Raw genomic sequence first — 22857 nt, forward strand, 5'->3', positions numbered from 1 at the left:
TCATCTCCAGCAGCAACAAAACATGTCTTTATCTTATTGATTGCATTTCTAGTTGACCGTCCTCATGAGTGAAGCAGGATCCACCTCGTTTTATGGAAGATCTGGATTAAAACTCAAACGCAACATCCAAACGTGGAACGATGGAGGCGAGACGACGGAAAATGAAACCTCCGCTAAACAACCTCCGGAAGCTTTGAGCAGCTGAGGTTTTCAGAAAGTGTTTCCGAGCTCATTATCTTGAGATTAAGACTTCACTAAAGTGCTATTAGCAATAACACGACTGTCCACCAGAGGAGCGACTCCACGCTGAAATGTTTTTGCTGATGAAGACCTTTAAGCCCCGATCAATACTAAACCGTCATCTACAGATAACCTGATCATTAAATGCTGATGTCAGGGTAAAGAGCCTGCAGTTTAAGCTAGCAGCTCTCTGGAGGCTTGAGCTAAATGCTTGCATCAGCATGCTAACATGCTGGCAATGACGACGCTATCATGCTGATGTTCAGCAGGTAGAATGTGAAGCACGTCAAATAGCAGTAAACACAAATTACAGCCGAGTTATTTGGTCATAAATAAATCTAGAGTATTGGAAACGTTCAAATGTTGAAGTCATAATCTCCAGATAAAAACAATCACCACAGCCGCAACAAGAGAATCACCCAACAGAACAAACATCTTTGTGTTCCTATTTTCTATTCTGCACAAACAACAGCTCGATATCTTAACAGCTTTCCTACATCATGGAAACTTTAAATGAGACGTCTCTGTCCGTGAGCCTCGTCCACAGCAAAAGGCCCTCAAAACACAATTCATTTTTCAACAGTCCAGGGTATAAATAAGAAATCAGCTAGCTAAAAATTAGCAATTACTACATTCAGCAACAGAATTGTGAAAGGTTGTCACAAGTTTCTTTTTTTTCTTCTTCTTTTTTTTGTGATTTATACATTTTATAAGTTTGTTAATTCGTTTTGCAAAAATATGTCTTTGTTATGTTTATTTCTTGGGTTGAATAATGTGTACTTTATAGTGTCAATTTGTTTGCGGGTGTTTTTGTTATTTTTTTGTGAAACATTGATATAAAATGAGTATTGTGATGTCCTTTAATTTGTTTTCAACTTATATCGTTGTTGAGTTTTTAGAGATTTAGTGAAATGTTGTGGGGTTTTTATTTCGTTGCCACCGTGTATTCACTCTTTTTTTTTTATATATATAAAAACGTTACTGTGGTTTATTTTTTTCCCTTTCTTCCCGTGAAATATTTCCCCTCGCGGGCCACCGTACTTCTGCCCAGAGACCCAGCACGGTAACAGTTTTTGTCTTAAAAGGCCGAGTTTCGAGATCAAAGTCGCGTCCCACCCTTTTTCACAGAGAAAACTCACACCTCTCTCTTCACACAACACATTTAATGAATCAGAGCGAGACGTTTGGATCACTGGTTTTGTGTCGGTGAGGACGTGTGGTGAGGCGGTGTCAGTGTATTGCTCGGTGGACACGATGATTGGACGGGGAAACGCCGACTCCAAAGTCTCGGTGCAAAAAAAAACGTGATCGCCGGGACGGCCTGCATTCCTCGACGATCGCTCCTTCACTTAAGCAGAACAAATTTAAATAAAAATGAAATAAAATGCACAAACACTGTAAAGCTTAACAGTCTGCTAGCAGCCTCACTCAGTTTCCTCTTCTTCACAGAAACAAGAAGGAGGTTTTTTTCAGTTTCACATTATTTCCTCCGCTTTGCCAGGTCGTGTGCAACATCAGGTTTCCAGAGAGGCTTTTCAGAGTTTATTGCATGGAAAATATTTCCCGTTTTCTCCTCTTCTTCTGTTCCTCTGCTCGAAAAGTAGTCGGTGGAGCTACGTGAGTGTGAATGTGTGTGTGTGTGTGTAAATACATGTTGACCAGCACAGCTGTGCAGCTGTGTGCCCGCCGTATGGCTTGTTGTGTTTGATTAACATGTGTTAATTATGTCACTTTCGTATCTGTGTTTGTGTATGCAGAGTCACCAGGTGGCGGTAAACCAGCAAAATAACAGAATTAAATGTTTTTTATAAAGGTGCACCCCTTTGATTTTGACCACAAATCCTCACAGCTTTTCAAACTAAAGAGGATTTAAAGGGACAGTGTGTAGGGTTTGGTTTGTCCCTTCTGGGCTACTGTAGAAACATGACACTGCTCCCTATGTCATTCTAAGCTAACGGAAACACGTTTTTTTTTGTTTTTTTCAAGGGATTGTACACCAATGAAAAGATATCTATGAATATTATATTCCATTTCTGCGAATAGATCCCCTAAAATGCGACACGCTGGCCCTTTAACAAATGATTTTAAGATTCAGGGGTGCTTTGATTATATCTGAGAGTGTATCTTTATTTAAAAAGTGTCTCTTTGGTCACGTCAGACTCTTTGTGAACGCATAAAATACATTTTAAAGATCTACAGATTAATCAAAAATAAAATAATTGTTAATTGCTTCCCAGTCTGGGATCTTTACTGTGTGCAGTCTTATAGAGTTTAGATGCTGGGACAGAAACCTGGGGCCCCAAACCTGGTTTGACCGACTCTGCATATACAGTCTGTCAATGTGTATGCGTATGAGTGTGTATGAGTGTGTATGTGTGTGTGTGTGTGTATCAGTATACTTCATGTGTTTGTGTATATGTGTTCTGAGTCCGTCTCTCAGTCCTCTCAGCTGTTGTTGTTCTTGTTCATGAGCTTCGCTAACATCTGCTGCAGCTGCGTCCGCGACACGTTCAGCACCGAGTGTCTGCTCCGCGGGCTGCCGGGCGTCGGCAGGGTGCCGGCGTGCCGCCGCCGGAGCGAGGCGTTGGCGGCGGTGATGTGGGCGGGGCTGCTCTCGGCCGAGCGGCTCCTCTGGATGAAGCTGCCTCCGCCGTGGGGATACTGCTCCGTCTCCAGGGTGGAGGAGGAGAAGACGTAGGAGGCCAGCCTCCTCAGCTGATTGGGCCGCGGTTGGTGTCTGTCCTCTTCCAGCTGCAAACAGACCAATCAGAGAGAGGGGAGGGAGGTTAGCGCGCGGAAAACTCTTCATAAAACATACATGTATTTTGAATGTTCAATGTTTTTCCTACAGCTACGTCCCAACACTCTGATTTGACTTCCTTCCCTCGTCTCCTTCCCCTCTCTGACTGGGCGTTAGACAGGAGAGAGCTGATTGGCGCTCTCACACATCTAAAGCCGTCAGCCGATTGGTCAAAGGTCGCGAGGGGCGGAGCCTTGGGAGAGAAGCTGAGGGAGTCTTGGTGTAAATCTGGCCCTCTGTCTACAGTTACAGCTATCAGATACTAGAAGCTATGAAAAAGTTAACAGGACAGTTGAGCCAATAGATAGCTGTTAGCTGAGTGGGTTGCCAGATTGGTCAGACTAGCATCCCTCTAGCTGGACAAATGGTGATGAAAATATTTTCCCCCACAAAACAAAAAAAGAAAAGAAAAGCAGTTTAAAAGGACACACCAGCACGAACACTGCACATAGCTCACTAGTCTACAACAGTCTGAGCCTGGACAACTGACACTTTGAGCTTTTTTTTTTTTTTTTGACTTCTGAAGGAAAAAAAATGACCATTGGAGATGCAAAATCAAAACGGGGAACACAAAAGAGAGATGGAGTCATCAAGCACACAAAACACAGACACACGACGGAGGAAAAAGAAGGGAGGAAATATGTCTGAACAGAAGGAAAAGGAAGAGGAGGAACAGAAACTGAGTGAGAGAACAGAGGTAAAGGACTATTCCTAAACTGTGCTTACCCCGAAACATCACTTTATTTCTTCTTGTGTTGTCCCAATGGCGCCCTCGCTCTTTTCTGTCTCCTCAGGTGAGTCAAACTCGAAATACTGTGTACTTTTAAAGCGATAGGTTGGGGGGGCAAAGGCGTCAGTAGTTATGTGGAGGGGGAGAGGAAGAACTGGAGAAGAGTAAAAAAAAAAAAAAGAGAATGGCAGTCCTCGATGGCCGGCGGCGGAGAGCTCGCTGTGATTCTAGCGGTCCCACGGAAATAAAGAGGCTAAAATATGACTAAAAAGCGGATTTGTGCACAAGATAAAGTGAAGTGTGAGTGGCGATGTTATAACGTCCAGCCTGTAAACAGCAGTACGGAGGACCAAACCTGACTTATTAGTGAGTAAATAATATAATATAGTGCATGAATAACTCAAATGGTCACATACACGTAGAACTGAACTGAAAAGAAAGCATAAATGGGTAAAGAAATAAAAGAAAAAGTTGTTAATTAATTACCCACAAAGAAGAAACAAAGTAAAATGTCAAAATAAATGCGAAATTCAATGATTTCACATTCATTTTTGTTCATGAAACCAGCTGAGCACATCAGGATGGTGACTTCCCTGACCTGTCCTCTAGCGCCACCATCAGGACAGACTTTTACAAGAAAACACAAACGCACACACACACACACACACACGCACAAAATTAATACTGAAATGAAATGTCCCGATCTTGCTCCTTCTCCTCCATTTTTTGTCAATAAATAATCTTTGCTGTAGCGCCACCCAGAGGAGGACTTTGCATCAGTCAGCATTTTTTTACTGTTGTGTGATTAAAGTATCACATTTCATTTTCCCCCCTCATAGTCAGGTTTGGTCCTCTATAACAAAGTTCTCAAGGAGGCCGTTTCCTTCATTTAGAGCTTTTCCGTTTTATCAGAACCTTTTATTGTTTAGTCCGAAAATGACTTTTTTCAACCGTTTTTTTTTTTTCGAATTTAGCCATAAACATACATTCGATTGAATATTTATATCTACACAAACTTTCTTTTACATGTGTGTTAATTAAATGTGTATTACCTTTAATAAAAGACACCCTGAAAGATAATTGCTTTATTTTCTTGTGCGCAAAACACAACCTTTTACATGTATGTATACATTTTATTCTGAAAGGGTCTTTTCAGTGAATCAAGAAGTTGTCTTTTCACAATCAGGCATGAGCACACACACACACACACACAGACACACACACACACACTGCACAGTATGTTCATACATCTCGTTGTCCAGACCAGGTGATGTGTTTAGTGATGACTGAGCTGTTATCTGGATGTTTTAGTTGCAGCTTGTTGTGAAGGTGAAGGTGTGCGTTCACAACAAACATTATGTTTCCGGTTCTCAGTTGGACTTCAGAGTTCTCGTCATGTTGAATTTTAATGCAAATCTCCCGACACCAAACATTCGCATTATCAACCACGTTTACCTCCGACGGTTCGCTCTGCACACTGAGAGGAATTTACTGGATTCACATGAAATATTGCTTAAATTCAGTAGCTAGAGGTAATCTCTCTGACAATTCAGCCTTTTTATTCAAACAGTGAGAGAAAATAAGTCTTTACTTAACGAGAAGGGAAAAAGAAGAAACTACGACCATCGAGTTGAACAAGAGTCAACTAAAACAAACAGTGATGATCGTCACGCTCCGAATCACCAAATCACAGTAGTGAGAGATTCCTTCAGCGTTTAATAAAGTTTCTCGTAGGAAGAAAGTTGAGAAAAAAAAAGCGGGAAACAATGTAAGTAAGTTTAAAGTAGAAAAAAGCTTAAAAAAAACCCGTCATGCAGGCTGGAGGATTTACAAAGATCTTTTATTTTACGTGACTCATTTGTATTGATTTTAAAGGTCCAATGTGCCGATTTTCTTTACCACTAGGGGCGCTGTGGAGCTGTTTTTTCTTTTATTAGTGGCTGACCCAATACGAGCATGTTCCTGCAAATGCTTTCACACTATTCTACTAATGTCAGTGATGCACTGACAACGGCAGTGAAAAAGATGACTGTTAGCAAGACTATGTGGATGGAAACAATACATGATTTAAAATGTTCAAAAATATCGGATTTGCAAATGTTTTATGAGGGAGGAAATGCATTCGACATCTTTGTTAAAGCTCAAGGTCACACTTAAGGACACACCCAAGGACGTGTTTGCTCAAGGACACACAGGTGTTAAGGTGAAAAACACTGCATGAACAGAAATTCAGGGTTCTATGTTGACGTTCTGCGTTGAGAAAATCCAAAATGTTTTTTTAATTTTCTCAACACAGAACCCACAAAAAAATATAGATGTTGAGGTTTTTTACGTCCAATGTCAGTGTTTTTAAGTTCTCACTTCTTACAATATGTGAACATCGCAGCTGCCTTATGGTTTAGGTAATGAAAGATTTATGGACTAACTATTGAGTCAAGTTATGCTTAGTGTTGTTGTTACGGTTAATAGGAAAGTGAACACTCATTTCTGGTCTCAGGTCCTCTTCATGAAAGCTAAACCCGCTGCACTACACGTCAATCCACCACCCGACCTCCACGCATCCGCCCCCCGAACCCTCGTCCACCAACCCAAACAAAATCACCAAAAACTGTGTGTGTGTGTGTGTGTGTTCCTGATTTAAGCTACATCCGGGGACATATCAGTTAATTGGGGACGGCTTGTGCAATTGGGGACAAAAGCTGGGTGTCCCCAATTTGGAGAAAGGTGATTTTTGGGCCAGTGGTTGAGGTCCGGGTTAGTCTCCAGGATATGATTGATAAATCGATGTGATGTCCCCACAAGTGACCCAAGTGAACATTTATTGAGCGGTGAAAACGGTCCCTTTAACGCTCGCGTTTGTCGGAGAACATGAGAAAACACAGCAGAAGATGAAAGCAGCGTCAACATCCCGACACAGAAACATCGTGGCTACAGCGGTCGGGTCGCACAGGAAGTGCTGTTTCTCATTCACTCCTTCAGAATAAAACGATGGTCCAAAGCAAAAGTCATGAGCAAAAGCAAAGCGATGGAAAAGATTTCAAGTGCACAATGGCGGAGGAAAACACAGCTGGACGGTTAGAACTGTTTTTTGTTTTTTTATGTGTCACAGGCAGTCAAGGAAGAATAAAACCATCAGCCCCATCAGTGACTAGATACTAACCAACCCAACCAACCTGGACTGCCTCATCAAAGCCCACTACAGCACAAAAGACACACAAGTCACACACTATACTAGAAAAGCTGCCAAACTCACAGGAATAATGAGTCATGAATCAAATGTACCACCCTTTTTGTTCGTACAGTGAATATGAACCTACAGCCAGCAGCTGGTTAGCTTAGCTTAGCATAAAGCCTGTAAACAACTAGTCCAGCTCTGTCCAATGGTAACACAATCCACCTGCCAGCTCCTCTGAAGCTCCCTGATTAACATGATGCATGTTTGTTGTTCTACTCGTGTTTGGATTCAACAAATTATTTAGCTAGCTATGTTCCCCCTTTTCCAGTCGTTATGCTAAGCTAATCTACTTCTAGATATTCTCATTTTCTCATAATATGTCATTCCTCGAATATACTACAAGTACGTATACACACACTGGGAAAAACTGAACCTGCTGTGTGAAAACAGCAATTTTCTGTGAAATAACAAAAATATGATATATATATATATAATATAATCTGTTCCACACAGCGCTCAACTGTTGCAGAGAACTGGTTCACTCCTACGGTGAACATCGATGTCCTCAGTTGGAGAACATGAAGGGTTTCACTTCAAGTACCTCATGCAGACTCTCATCCCCGTCTCTCCCTGCTGAAAGTCAGTAAACACTGATTCTATCAGAGGACATTTTGGCTGCTGCTGCTGGTTGAACAGGACGACTGCATGTGACAGATGTTCAGCTGTGGACGAACTCCCGCGGGAGTCCGTCCGCCTGTCATTACTGTGACAGCTTCATGGGACAAATCCAGATGTTTGTTTTGCTCTTGAGAAAGACGAGGTAAAGACGAAGCTGTCGGGCTCTTTGTATGTGACACATGCAGGTCAGGTGACCTGGAGACTCCATGTGTCCGTTTGTGATAGACTGGGCTGTTACAGATAATTTGAGGGCTGATTCGTGTTTACTTATTCTTTGATTCTTTGTTACCGGGCAGATCAAACACAGTGGGGTACACTGGACAGCCCATTTCTTGTTTAGACAAACTATTTTACCAAAAGACAGCTTTCTCTGACTCTGAAGGAAAACTTTCAGTACAGCTAAAGTTTAAACTCTTAGGTGTACTCGCTGATTTATTCTGTAGGTCCGGGGATTGAACCGACAACCTCTTGGTTAAAGTTTCCTACGGTGAAGTAAAAGTGCAGAATCATCGACACTGATGGAAACCCAAGAATGGGAATCGGGAAATGAGCGTGAGCCTCCGATCATGCTGGATTTGTCCTGAAAGCTGCATGTTGACCGACAGATAAATGAGGCGGAGCGGCTGCTGCAGAGCGCCTCCGTGTGGCAGCGTCTGGTATGACAGTCATCAGAGTGACGCGTCTGTCCAGCAGCCGTCCTTTTCCTCATCTGTCCGCCAACATCGGAGAGCTGAGCTCTCCTCTGATTGGCTGGCTGGGTCTCTTACCGGTCTTTGAGGTCCAACGGGCTCCGACTCTCTCCGGCGGGGGCGTCCCGACGGCAGCGAGTGACAGGGCGACTGGACGGGGCTCCCGCCGCTCCTCCTCGACGCCTCCTCCTCCGTTAACGTTAGCATCCCCCGGCTGCTGTCCCTGGTGTGGGTCTTTGGACGAACCACCAGCTCCACTCCTGCAGGGAAGCAAAATGTTAACCAGAGTTACAAGAGACTGAAAGTCGGCACTGATGCATTTTGTATTGACGCGTGATTTAGATCAAAATAAATATGAATTTAATCTCGCGAAACATTAGTTAGCAGAAAGTAACTTGAGTGCTTTTCTCCAATAAAGATGTCCAGGGTGGTTTGTTGTCTTATCCAGATGTTTCAGCTTCATCTCCGTGTGTCCAGTGCAAATGGTCCATGACATGTTAGCTTAGCACAAAGACTGGATTCAGTAGGAAACTGTTAGCCTAGCGCCAACAAAAAAAGGAACTTGCCAACAATTCCAAGTCTGTCTAACATGTTTTACGATGTTCTTTGAACAGTTGTAGGGATAGTAACGGAACAAGGATTTAGCAGTTAGCGCTGTAGCAACTGCTGGGAGCTCCTGAGTTGTTGGTTTGATCTCAGTCCGAACTCTATTGTCAACTAAACTAGCTGAGTGCACGATGGACAAATGAAATAGCTCGTAAGCTAACCAATTTGTTGATAAAGTAGAGGCTAAGCTAGCAGTTCCCCCCTGCCACCAGTCTTTGTGCTAAGCTAGACTAAACACCTCATGCGCCTAGGTAGCTGTCAGGCTCTTTGTAGAACGGGGCCGGTATCAACCAAACTATGTTTTCAGGTATCTAACATTGGCAGCAAAAAATGCTGGTCTTCTTTGTGAGTTTTATTTGATTGGATGGTAAAACATTGACCGTATTCTAATTAGACACATGTATTGTACAGCTAGCTGCAGGTGACCAGACAACGTTTGACCTGAAGAACGTGGGCGTTTCTTTAACTGGTATTGAAATCGACACTGTTGGGAAGTAAAAAGAGAGGCATGTAAAAATAAAAGCACTAAACTATGAAACCAGGTGTTAAAAGTCTCACCTGAGAGTGAGATTTGGTTGAAGCACAACCCTTTGATGTAGAATCACATCCAGTATAGAATCAATTGTTTAAAAGGTGCAACCCTGCAAGGACCTTTATTTATTTATTTCAGGTGTGTACAACAGCGCCTACCTGCTGCCCGGAGCCTCCTCCTCTCCTCCTGCTCCTCCAGGGGGCGGAGCTCCTCGGGCTCCTCGTCGGTGGTTCCCGACGTGGTTGGTTGGAAGTCCCGCAGCTCCGTCTCTTTGTCGATGATCACCCACTCTTTGCTGTCGAAGTCCTCCTCCTCGGCCAGCGGGACGGAGCGGATGAAGGCGTTGCTGTGCGCCTCCTGGTCGGCCGACGCCACCGAAGCCTCCTGCCGGCCGCTGGCCTGCCGGTCGCCGCGGCAACCGGGGTCGACGGACAGCATCTGAGCCGGCTGGGAGGAGTAGACGTGGCGGGACGGAGAGCCGAGGATGTCCATCCTGGACCTGGAAGACGAGCGGATAGACACGGGGAAGTGTGACTCGACTGGAACTGTTTGCTCAAATTCATCACCCAAGTCAGTCGAGATTTAGTCAAGACTCAATTTATAGCAAAGCCGAGTCAAGTCTAAAGTCAGACTGGAAGACCAGTCAAAGTCAAGCCTCAAGTCTTCCATCGAAGGAAGTCTCAAATCAAGTCCAAGTCTCTCTCAAGTCAATGAAGGCTAGTTCAAGTCAGTTAGTTTCAAGTCAGTTGAGACGAGAAGTCTTTGAAGTTAAGTCTGAGTCCAAGTCTTGTCAAAGGAAGTCTCAAGTCAATCAAATCCAAGCTGAAAAGGCAAAATCAAGTAATGTCTAATCAAATCAAATCTAATCTTATCAAAGGAGGTCTAAGTCAACTCTCAAGCTACATTTCTAGTCAAGGCTTCATAAGCAACCTGCAAGTCAGTTTAAATTTTTTTAGATCTTTGAGTGCCGACCAATGACACAGCAATTGAAGAATTATCTTTCAAAGCTGTTAATAAATAATAGTTATTCACACAGCTGGAGAAAGGAAAGGCCTTATAACTAAATAGGTTTACACAAGACTGTCTCTGTTTTAAGTCTCACAGCAGTCCTCATTTCTTGAATCTTAAGGCCGACACAGTCAGTTTACAACTGGTTTCCTTTTGATTACAACATGGTTGTTACATTTGACCAAACTAAAGATCCTGGTTAACCAAGAGGAACACTCGATAAAGGAACACAAGGAAGCTCTTCGACGGGACAACAATGTGAAGTTGAAAGTATATGATGTTGGGTCCAATTTAGTTTCTATCTTTAGAACATGTTAGCGACTTAAAATCAACCCGAAGACGAGCCCTGACTGGTTCTCACCATCAACACCAGACTCTTGTGTTCATCTGAGTAAGTAAAGGAATGATGACTTCACTTTTTAACGTCTAAATGAGATTCTAACTGAAACAGAACACAGTCTGTAAAGCTCCTCCTAAAGTTTCCGGATGTTTCAGATCACCTCTGTCCGTAGGCGTCGGCCCGGCCCTCGGCAGCAGACAGGCGGTCCGATTCGGGGCTGTTGACCCGCCGGTACCGTAAGGACCGCCCCTGACCGTTCGGTGACTCCGGGACTCCGCCTCGAACCGGCGACACAGGACACGCCCCCCGACTCGCCTCCTCCTCCTGAGGCCCCTGAGGAAGGGCAGGAAGTGACGTTTTTCATGGTGCCACACAAAAATGTCCATAAACTACTCAACACAAATTTAAAGTCCAGATGTTTCGTCAACCGTTTCAAACCTTGTTCAGGCTGATCCTGAGTCTGTTGCGGTTGAAGTCCGTGTCCTCCCAGGCTTCTCCGGGCTCCCCGGCGTTGGAGACGCCCGGCTCTCCGGGGGGCCGGCTGGCCGGGACCGGGGGGGCGTTCTCCTGGTCACTGAGATGTTCGTCCTGCAGAACCTCGTCGGTGTTCTCTCGCTGGAGGTCTCCGGGAACCGGCGTCACGATGGCTCTAAGGACGGAGAACAGCACTTTTAGAAACGCATTATTTGATGTATTAAAGGTTATTCCAGATCTTTGGCCTGTTTTTAATCAACGTTTTAGATATTTTATCGTCCAGGGAGCCTTTGGTTGTCGTTCATGTGCGTGTTTTAGCATTTGTTTTTACATAATCTGTGAAAATGATTTGTGTGTTCCTCACGCTTTATATTTAAAATCAGAATCAGAATGTTTATTGCCAGGTACGTTGAACATACGAGGAATTTGAGGAAAGGATCATAACAATAAACATAGACATAGAATTTAAAAAAAGAATAATAATTAAAAAAATCTATATATATATATATATATATATTGTTTTTAATGTATATATATATATATTTTTTTTTTTTTTTTTATTCTTTTTTTTTTTTATTCTTTTAAATTTAAATTGAAAAAATATTTTATATATATAAAATCTTAAAAAAATATATAGATGTTTTTTTCAATAAAATAATAATATAGAAACCATAAAAAAATAAACTAAAATTAAAAATTAAATAAAAAATTACAAAAGAAAATTAAAAATTAAAAAATGAAGATAAGAAAATAATAAAAACAATAAACAAAGTGCAATAATAGATCAGATCAAGTGTGTAATGTGACGTGTTTCTTGACCCGTCTTTCTGACCGTGTCAATAAACCGGACCGATCCTTTCAGCTCTCACGCGGCTAACGGTTTGTTTCTTACCCCACCATGGCGGCGGTGGGCCGGGTGTTTTGCTGTGGTTGGCTGGAGGTACTGGTCGACAGCGTGACATCACCGCCTCCCTTCTCCCAATCGAAAGGCTCGTTCTCGGTGATTATTCGCTCCTTCATGCTGTTCTCGAACACCGACATCAGCAGCTGGAACCAAACATACAAGACACACTCGTGAATGTAAACAAGGCCGTTCACCCCGAAGCAGCGACCGCGCGCTCCACCTCGCAGTGTGTACCTGGTAGTCTGGTTTGGTGTAGTAGTCCAGAGCCAGGACGTGGTCCAGGAAGATGTTAAACTCTGAAGGCATATGTTTGAGCAGCATCCGATGGTCGTAACGCTCTTTAATCTGACCCACTTGTTCCTGCAGGAGAAAAACAAAACAAATCACTTTTAGCTGCAGTGAATTCATGAATATCACCTAAAGTGTCAGTATCTGTAAATATATACATATATATATATATATATATATATATACATATATACGTATATATATATATATATATATATATATATATATATATATATACATATACATATATATAGATATATATATATACATATACATATATATATATATATATATGTATATATATATCTATATATATGTCTGTATTCATGCACTTGAAATATAAAAACAGGTAAATCATCATCAGGCAAAACCAAAATAATTTAATCTATTACATTAATTTTAAAATGAATGTTATAGATTATATAATCATATTTTGGCCCTATATTTTAATTTTGACATTTTTAATTCTCATTTTTTAATATTATATTTAAAAATATATTATATCAAATATACTATTGTACATATATGTACTTTTACCACCTGTTTATATCTGTGTGTATATATATATATATATATATATATATATATATATTATAATATTTTAATATTTTATTCCTATATTTTAACTTTTTTTCTAATTTCTACATGTTTTTTAATTTTTACATAAAATAGTAAGGCTAAAGGCTCGTCCTTAATTGTGTGTGTCTGTTTGCTGCTGAGCTGTGCTAAAAAGCTTGGTACAGCTGCAGAGATTCTGATAATATCTGTGGCCCCTTTCACAATAAACAGTAAAACATGAATGAGTGCATCTTTTTCTACAACGTAAAGTATTGGTAATAATCATAATGCATTCAGGCGGTGCTCTCCGGTTATTGCTAGAATGATGCAGGGAAAACAGTCTGACCTTATCTTTGATCTTTCGCCATGGCAACTGTCCAACGGCAAACTCCACCAACATGTAAAACAATGACCACAGGTCGTCATGGCGACCCATTTCCTGCAGGAAAGCGACACAGCACACATTGTCAGGACATCGTTGTTAACATTAGCTGTATCGCACATTCAACATGTTATATTTCATCCATCACTATAAACGTTGAATGGCTTCAGGAGAATGTTTACATTTCCTTTATCCGATTAAAGAGGAAAATCACACCGACCTTGTTTTTGTGAGCGTTGACCGACGCGTAGCGGACCGTCCCTCTGAACCCGGCCACCGTCCTCGGCTGAACACAAGACCAAGAAAAGTTAGCCAGCGGTCTCACCGACGACTCGTCACAACTGCAGAACTGAATCTTATATTTCTGAATCTTATATTTCTAAATCTTATATTTCTAAATCACGTTCTGCTGCTGCAACAAATAAAAAAACATCATAAAAAAATGGAGTTTGGTTTAATTTACTTGTTGCCAGACAACAGATCAGCGAGAGCGGGCTGTGATCGCTCTTACAAATGTTTATCTTATTTAATGTGTGAAATCAATACATTTTATTTATTTAAAAAAAAATGAAATAAAGTTGCGTTCCAAAACCTGAATGTCAGGCGGGGTTTCCACTCCCCTTTAATGTGCCAAACACAACTTAAACTCACGTATATGTGTGTAAAAACAGCCTCATAAACAATAAAAATAAAAACAATAAAAAATTGTATTCAACTTTATCACAGCTCCTCCTTTACCGGCTGCTGAGTTAAAGTTCCGGCTCTCAAGCGGCTCGCTCAAATGAAGCGTAATTATCATATTCTGGTGTGTCACATGTGTGTGTATCAGTCCATATTGCATATATGTGCATATATGCACATGGCTTTATGCCAAATTTAAATGGAGTGGAAATCACGTCCAATCGGCTCAAACCGACTCTGTAGAGTCGCAGGTCATCAAAATAAAGATAAAGCATGTAGTTGTAACTCCTCCATCATGCCTGAATGTGTTGTAACTGTTGTGTTGTTCATTCTGGTCACATGACATCTATTTGACTTCTGTCCACCATGTGAGGGTCAAAGGTCAGAGGATGTCCTGTGTGCACAGATTGTGATTTTGGGGTTTCTGGTGTCGACAAAGTGAATTAAACCCAACCACACAAAAACTACCAAATAATGACGCAAACAGAAACATAAGCAAAGGGTCACACTGCATCTATGTATGGCGTCAGGATGTTTCCATGGTGATATTACTGTGTGGTGAGCAGGATGTGATGACATGTTTAGGTGAGTCGTCATGAAGTTATGATTTTTTATTTAAAGCGGGGACCGTTTTGTTTACACTCGCTAAAATCATTGCGTTTATTTTTTACGTCTCACAAACATGTTGAATTTATGAACATTTTAAATCAAGCATTGTTTACGATCTTCTTCTTCTTCTCTCCCTTTGTTGGTGCACTGCTGCCACCTGTTGGTCAGGGGAGTATTACACCATTGGCAGGAACCGGTATAAAACTGCTCCATCGCGCCGCTACAGGGAACCTTTAATCTGAATTACATGAATTTCTAATATACATTGGAAAAATGTCATTTGGAATATCATACTTTTCTGGAGCCTCAACTGCATTCACAGCAGTAGTTAGTAGGACGGTTAGGACTATTTCAACATATCGATTCTATTCAGCATATTATCATCAACATGGCTGACAATTCATCCAAAACTTTGCTTTTTTAAGACATTTGTTTTGGGGTCTTAATTCACGTCGGACCATTCAGTCTTAATTTCTCACACAGCTGTATTATTATTATTATTAATATAATTTTCATTCTGCAGCCGACAAACTCGTTTCTACGTTGAAATTGGATGTCGGGAAACGTTTACAGCCACTAAGTTTAATTTAGAAGTGTTGTGAAGCTAACTGACAAAGCTAACATTATATATATATATATATATATATATATATATATATATATATATATATATATATATATATATATATTCAGGTCAGATATTTCGGTCAGATATTTTGACTGGACGCCAGATTGACCCTAAACAGGTCAGATATTAGCATGCTAACATAACGTTATCATTAGCTTTGTCAGTATATATATATTTAGGTCATATATGTATACACGGTACATTTTAATTAAATCGTTTGTCTCCTAAAAGTGTTATTGTTAGAAAGTTATGTGACGGCTCATGAGGATTGCTTTTGATTGGACGATGCTACAGATTTCACATGAACTAAAACCTTTATTAGTGACAGACATTCCTGGTTGGCGTGGAGAGAAAACTATGTTTGAGTTTAGTTACTGCGGATGGTGAATGAACACGTTGTCATCAATGTGTGGGTAACGTTCTGCTGGTTTATTATTAGCAGCACTTTAGTCTCTGACGGCGACTAACAGGCTCTTTCTGGTTTTTCGCCTCCCGGTAAATTCTTCGGCGTTCGGACGGTGATGCGGCTGTGACTCCTCTGTTGCTATAGAAACCACTCACATCCCTGGGTAACCATGGAGATGATGGAGAAACGGGAGGCATGCACGTCAAAATCATAAGTCCAAAGGAACTGTAAGAAAAACAAAAACAACACTGAAACATAATACGATGAAAGTAAAACACAGAACGTAAATCATTGATAACCAGAAGTGATGATTGGGGATCAATACAGACTGAACACCATGACACTGATGTCAAAGTAAAAGGTTTTTCATGAAATCACAGTCAGAACATTCTAAAACGTGTATTTTTTAAGTTAAAACCTTATTATCTAACGTATATGAGATCAATAACAGTTCTTCTGAAAGAGGGTTAGGTTCGGAGATTTAAGGTGAAATATTTTTAAAAGGTAAAAGATCATCTTAAAAACAGAGAGTTTTGGGAAAAGGAGGCAGAGAAACATATAAAACAACTGTGAAAAAGAAAACTATGAATTGCGACTTTAATCTCAGAACTGAAAACTTCATTTTCTGAACAATCTAAATCTGAAACGTCATCTGAAGAAGACGAGGAGACAAACGAGCTAAAAGGAAACGGAGAGGAGAGGAAACATGAGGAGGAGGAGATCAATATATCAATTCTTGATAATACAATTATTCTGAGAGAGGGTTCGGTTCTTTTAAGGGGAAAAAAAGGAGAATAAAAGGAGAAAACTTGGGGCTTTAATCTTAAATCTCAGACTTTTTTTTGTCAAATATCTGAGAGAAAACTCAAAGGAAACGTATTAAATGACGAGAACAGAGAGGAACCACCAGCCGGCAGTCGCTTTTTTTTGGGGCCTGTTAAAGATTGATTTTTTTAGAAAGTCTAGACAACAAAACAAATACATGAACTGTGATTTCTTTGCAAATCGTATTTTCCTGCAGTCTGACTGAACTGAGGCGCCTCGTGTTTCAGTTGAGCCTCCAGACACAGAGGCAGCAGAAGATATTCATGATTTATTCATCATGTGGATGGAATCAGGGCGAGAGGGCACACACACACACACACACACACACACACACACACACACACACACACACACACACCAGAGACAAAGTGCTGTAAAGCGTCTTAATACCATTCAAATCAAATAACTCGTCATCTCATGTTCAGACTCAAACACATCCTGTATCTAGCGGGTGTCCGACATCTCTTCTTCCCGTCAACATGTTCCTCCGTCACACACTCCGTCACACACTCACCGTCCCGCTGCCACAAACACTGGAGCACCAACATGTGATTTTTTTGGAAGTGAGTCTTTGTTTAGTTTGGATGTGACAAACGTGCACAATCCTTTATTTATCTATTATTACACTATGTTTATTGTGTATTGTTCTGTTGTTTCATTCTATGCTTATTGTCATGCACCTTTCGCCGAAATTTTTTTAACCGGTTAAGCCCTAGCGTCCCCCAATCGGGGGACCCTTTTATATCAGGAAAATCGAGAAAAAATCATGGTATAAATCCCTCCCCCCCCAAAAAAAACAAACATGTTAGGTATCAAATTAAACATAAAAATCAGGGCTACAATAATATATAATCCCGATGTACAACCTTTAAACACAACTCAAACAATAAATAGGATTAGGGGTTAGGGTTATTAGGGTTAAAAAAGTAAAAAAAAATCTCCTGAAAAAGCACCCTTACAAATTAAGGGGGACATTGTTTTCAACTATACAAATTGTGGTGTTTTAAAAACTGCAATCGCTTCTTTTTTTATATATTTTGTTGCTTATTCCCACACCCAGAGCATCATGATGATTCAATAGGAGTCTTTGTGTCACCTGATGAATTAAACATTCTGCATCTTTTAGCTCTGTTTTTGGGCTCCTCCACCCCCTAAAGGGCGCATCCGTCCCTTTAGCTGCACTGTGCTCACCAGCTCGTCTCTCCTTGTGCACACTCGCTTTTCACTGATTATTTCCTTTGGAAGCGAAGCTAAAGCTGTGGGCCGGACAGATAAACGATGAGCTGGAACTCCCTGTGATGCATCGTCCTCTGCAGGTCCATTACCACCAGAGACACATTATTATTTCATGCACTAAGAGTTGAGAGCCACAGACAGGAAGTCAGACGATGTTCAGACTGTTGGTTTCAGTCTGCACATGAGATTTGTTGAATATAAGAACGTTAAAAATGACACCAGACTGATACTGTGACTGCTGTTGAGACTATACTACGGTCATGTGATGGCCAATCAGAGAGAGAGAGAGACAAAATAGATGGAGAGGAAGAGGAGAGGCAGCAGGATGAAGAGTGGGGGAAGGGTAGAATGAGAGAAAGAGAGAGAGAGAGGGAGGGGTGGAGACAATCCTCTCAGATCAGAAGCTGACTCAGCTGTAGAGAGAGAGAGAGGGAGCCTGAGGTCGCTCGCCCACTGACGCACACAGGAGCATCAAATATTCATCTCACTGCTGCAACAGAAGCAACACAACACCGCAGGAAGACGAGGAGGAGGAGGAGGAGGAGGAGGAGGAGCAGAGGAGGGGGAAAGAAGGTGAGGAGGAGAGGAGTAACAAGAGTGGAGGTGAGGAAGGGGAGGAGGAGGAGGAGAGGGAGACACAAGAATGGAAGAAGTGAGGAGGAGAAGAGTTGAGATGGAAACAAAAGAGAGAAGGAATGGAATGAGGAAGAGGAGGATAGAAGAGGAAGTTGACAGTAACCAGCTCACGTAGTCGCTGATCTAAAAATATCTCAGAGTTCTGATAGAGAGACGTCGTGAAGGAAGAAGAGAAGAAGAAGATGATGAAGACGACGCTAACAGCAGCAGTGAAACGACAGAAACCAGCCGACCTGATTACTGACTGACGACCAATCAAAACGCCTGGAGGCATTTTAGACTTTTCACAATAAAAGCCTTTTCCATTCCAGCCATCACACGGACAACGTCTCCCCATGCAGCAGCCGAAAACTGCTGTTCTGATATCATCTTGATTAATAACCTCTAATCGGGCCTTATTGATCACTGACACACACACACACACACACGCACACACACACACACAGAGGACATCAGGCTTCTAACAGACAAACAGTCTTCAGCGATCTATTGAACTAATGTGCTGCATTGCAGCAAACACACCCTGTCGGCCTGCTGGTTTTAAAGCTTTTCATAATTCAGTTTATTTCTTTAAAGCAGCTCAAAGGAAAGAGAACCAGGAAACACACCGGAGGAGATTGTGTTTAGTACGGAAGAAAAGTCCTGCTCAAAACAAACAAACAAATAGATAAATATAAATACAAATAATGACCATAAAAAATGCTTTCATTTTTCTCATCATTTCAATTCTATGAATTCTTCTTGTTTTCCTCGCTTTTATACCAGAGCATACAATGTTTTTACAGTTCATAACTGTTATTTAAAATGTCAAAATTAGGAGCTATCTATAACTATCTATAACAAATGCCCAAAATCGCGTGTTACAAACACATTATTATGATGCCAGAGCTCATAATTTGGCTATAAGATAATCATGACTTTCTATTTATTATCTGTTTATTTTGGCGGCAGGACGGGTCTTCCATACGACGACAACAACAGCGAATGAACGTCTGTAAATACTTCCTGTGACGCAGACTTTCAGGACGTTAGCGGTTAAAGAAACGCCCCCGGCGTCATGGTAACGGGTCTTACCGGCCGGACCTCTCCGGTGGTGTTGGTGTACTGCCGCGCCAGACCGAAGTCCAGCATGTAGCACTTCCTGTAGGTGGAGGGAAGCCGGCCCATCGCAAAGTTGGACTGCAGGAACAGAAGCGAGAGGGGAAATGTTAACAGATATGTTTATGATGAGGGTTTCAGGGGTTTGTTCTCTGTGTGAAGTAAATATGAAGCTCCAACTGCCTTCTGACGCTGCCGTCTCCTTTCTGGGTTTCTGTGTCTCTGCGCTGAGCGGCCATCTTGTCACGAGTTAAATGCGTCTTCTAAATACTTTTATGTAGCGCTCTTTACCGTGAACAGTTGGTGAAAACCTCTTTTTTTTAAACCAAGATCAGGATGTCAGTTTAATGTCCGCCGTTCAGAGAATTTCTGCTTTTCCTCCTCCACATTTAAGAGGAACATGTGTCTCCTGCACAACAGAGCTACTGGTTAGTTTGACCCTTTTCCCACTAAAATGAACATGCATATGAAGATTTTTTTTAAACGGGACCTCCTTTTCTACACTGTAAAAACTGTGATGTGTGTTAATTAATATCTACTAAATATACAATAGTAACCTTTACGTAATAAAAAATAACTATGTACAGTTTAAAATGATTTATTGATGTTTATTTATTAATTACATTTCACTTAATTGTGTTTGAATAGAATCAGCTGTGAATCACTGAGTCAAAGATGTCAAAGATGCAGGAAATTTATGAATTTTATTTATTTGGAAGGCTTTGTTTTTAATCAACTTATGATCAATAGACGAGTATCCTTGTCTCCCTGGTGTTCAACAGATATTATAGTGGTTACTTATTCATTATTATTAATATCTGTGCACCTCTGTGTCTGTCTCATCTGACATTCTGCTGCAGCAAACAGAAGCTCACATTTTGGGGGCCCGCCCAAGGGCCCCTGGTGGTTTGCGGTGACTCACTCTTTTCTCTTCACACCTTTAGAGGCCTCTTTTATTTTCTGCCATTGACGTGCCTCTTCCCTCGCTGCTCTCAGGACCGCCCACCTGCTCCTCCGCGCCCACGAGAGGGGAATACAGTTTGCGGGAGTGAAAAAACGTTTTTTTGAGTTTCATTTTGTTCCTGTCGAGTTTGAATTGAGTTTGAATTGAGTTTGAATTGAGTGTGTTTCGATGATCAGCGAGGTAAAGCTCCTGGTCGATTGAGGACAAAAGCCAGATGTTACTGGGAGCTACTGGGTTTGTGTCCAGTGGCAAAAGGGGCGTAACCCTTTTTTATTTTATTCTTTCTTCTCCGCATTATTCCTCTTTGGATGTTTTAGTACATTTCACCGTTAACTCATTTACATTTAACGGAGTTAAAGAAAGTCAGATGAGAATAAACTGAACTACGGCTCAGGAAATTAAAAATAAAACGTCTCTCCTTCTTGAAGCTCCTGTTCATTTTAAACTCTGTGGCGAACATGAAACCACCGAGATGTGAAACGTGAAACGCCGAGGAAATATAATTTGATTTGGATTCGACCCAAACGGAGCCGGATGGCATCAATAAGCCCGATGACGGTGATGACGGTGATGACGGTGATGACGGTGATGACGGCGAAGCCGAGCAGACGGTCTGCAGGCTCCCCTTCGTCACCGCGACCTTCCTCGTCACCGCTCGTCCTCCAGCTTTTGTTCCAGCTCTGCTTATTAATATGGAAATCTATTCAGCATGAACGTCCTCGTCGGCCTTCACCGTTATCGGCGGCTTTTTAAAAAAACTGTGAACAAAATCAGATTTTATGGTTTAAACTTTAAACCAAATAAAACCTTTTTAATGAAATTATTATTTTCCGACGTAGATCGATGATTCATATTTCAATATGTTACATTAATATCTGGTAATATTAGTTGTAATGTATGTGAGTGCATAACACTAAAAATCAGATTGTTAACAGTTTCTTGTATATCGAAGTAAATATTATGTCATACTCTTCATTGAATTAATTACCTGCTTGCCTGATTTTATTTTGACAGATCGTGAATTTTTTACTTTTGTCTGATTTTTTTTTTATTAATTAATTTTCACAAAAAAGTCTTAATCTGAATTATAACTGGAAGGTGAGTAATCAACCCGTTTTTTTTTCCTAAACCTCAAAATGTGTGTTTCAGATCATCACTCCAACACTAAATTAACATATCAGGACTCTGCCTCCTAATTTCAAATCCCTGCATCTTTAATTACATACATGCAGCTGTTGTGATTATTATTTTTATTTTATTGTTTGATTGTTCCACAATATGAAAAGTTTTCTTTTGTTATTACGTTTTGGTTCTCTGGGTTTGGTTCTATCATTTATAACTTAATGACACATAATATAAATGCATTTTAATGCCTTTAAATAGCAATAAATTGATTTTCTCAAACCATGTTTTTGACACAGTAAAAACTCCATCAGCTCACAGTCAACTGGCTCTTCAGTCAAGTGTAAATCATAAGCTTCGACTCGACTCCCTCGCCGTGAAACCACAGAAGAAAACAGCAGCGTCCTTCTGTGAAGGACCTCTGAGGACAAAAGAACTGGGAGAACTGGTTTCCACCGTACCGGTTTGATGTCTCGGTGCAGGAAGCCCACTGAGTGGATGGCTTCGATGGACTCCAGGATCTGCTTCCCGAGCCGCAGGGTGGTGCTCATGGTGAAGGTCCCTCTGGGCTGACTCCTCCTCAGGTCGGCCAGGTTACGGCCCTGCAGCAACAATGTGGAGACGGTTGCTTAGCAACAACATTGAAAGAAACTACAGATGAAGGAAACAATCTGCCAATAATCATTTCATTGACACTCAAAAACTACTACTCTGTCATAAGCTCACTATTACGCTCTCATCAGGGCTGAAGTCTGCATGCATATCCTTCACAATAAAAGCCTTAACCCTAGAACACTAACGTCGGGCGATTTTCACCCGAGCGACTGTGGTTACGTTATTTTAACATTGAAGGCAGACTTCAGGCTCACATGTCCCAGGAACGGGTGGACCAAAGAACAAGTTCATAGCTCCATTATTTATATTTTTAAATCACGTTTTATTGACGATTCCCTAATTTTTTTGGAGTCCATCCATGATACCTGTTTTTCGTTCTCTAGGGCAAAATAAAAGAAGAGTACTTCAATTTGCCTTGTATTGTTGTATTTTAATATATTTGGATGAGAAGTATTTTTTATCAGGTACATTATATCGGGTAAAATATATCCAACTTTAGTGATGGTGTTACTATTTGTAGCCCTTTAAGCCCTCACCCTAAACCTAACCCTATTTATTGTTTGAGTTGTGTTTAGAGGTTGTACATCTGGATTATATATTATTGTAGCCCTGATTTTTATGTTTAATTTGATA

At 41.1% G+C, this 22857-nt stretch overlaps 1 protein-coding gene across 1 annotated transcript in view; it reads right to left on the minus strand.

The window, feature by feature from the left end:
- ttbk1a (tau tubulin kinase 1a) overlaps positions 1-22857 on the minus strand; it is a gene marked incomplete at its 3' end in the record, with an annotated part of 31993 nt that overhangs the window by 6771 nt on the left and 2365 nt on the right. The window contains exons 4-13 of the mRNA XM_079220095.1: positions 22071-22211; positions 19500-19604; positions 13625-13690; positions 13369-13461; positions 12411-12536; positions 12165-12319; positions 11237-11447; positions 10959-11131; positions 9609-9949; positions 8391-8572 (exon numbers count right to left, since the gene is read on the minus strand). Coding sequence (XP_079076221.1) covers positions 8391-8572; positions 9609-9949; positions 10959-11131; positions 11237-11447; positions 12165-12319; positions 12411-12536; positions 13369-13461; positions 13625-13690; positions 19500-19604; positions 22071-22211 — 1593 coding nt within the window. The remainder of the gene's footprint in view (positions 1-8390; positions 8573-9608; positions 9950-10958; positions 11132-11236; positions 11448-12164; positions 12320-12410; positions 12537-13368; positions 13462-13624; positions 13691-19499; positions 19605-22070; positions 22212-22857) is intronic.

The sequence above is a fragment of the Taurulus bubalis genome, assembly GCF_910589615.1.
Source record: "Taurulus bubalis genome assembly, chromosome: 6".
Lineage (NCBI taxonomy): Eukaryota > Metazoa > Chordata > Actinopteri > Perciformes > Cottidae > Taurulus > Taurulus bubalis.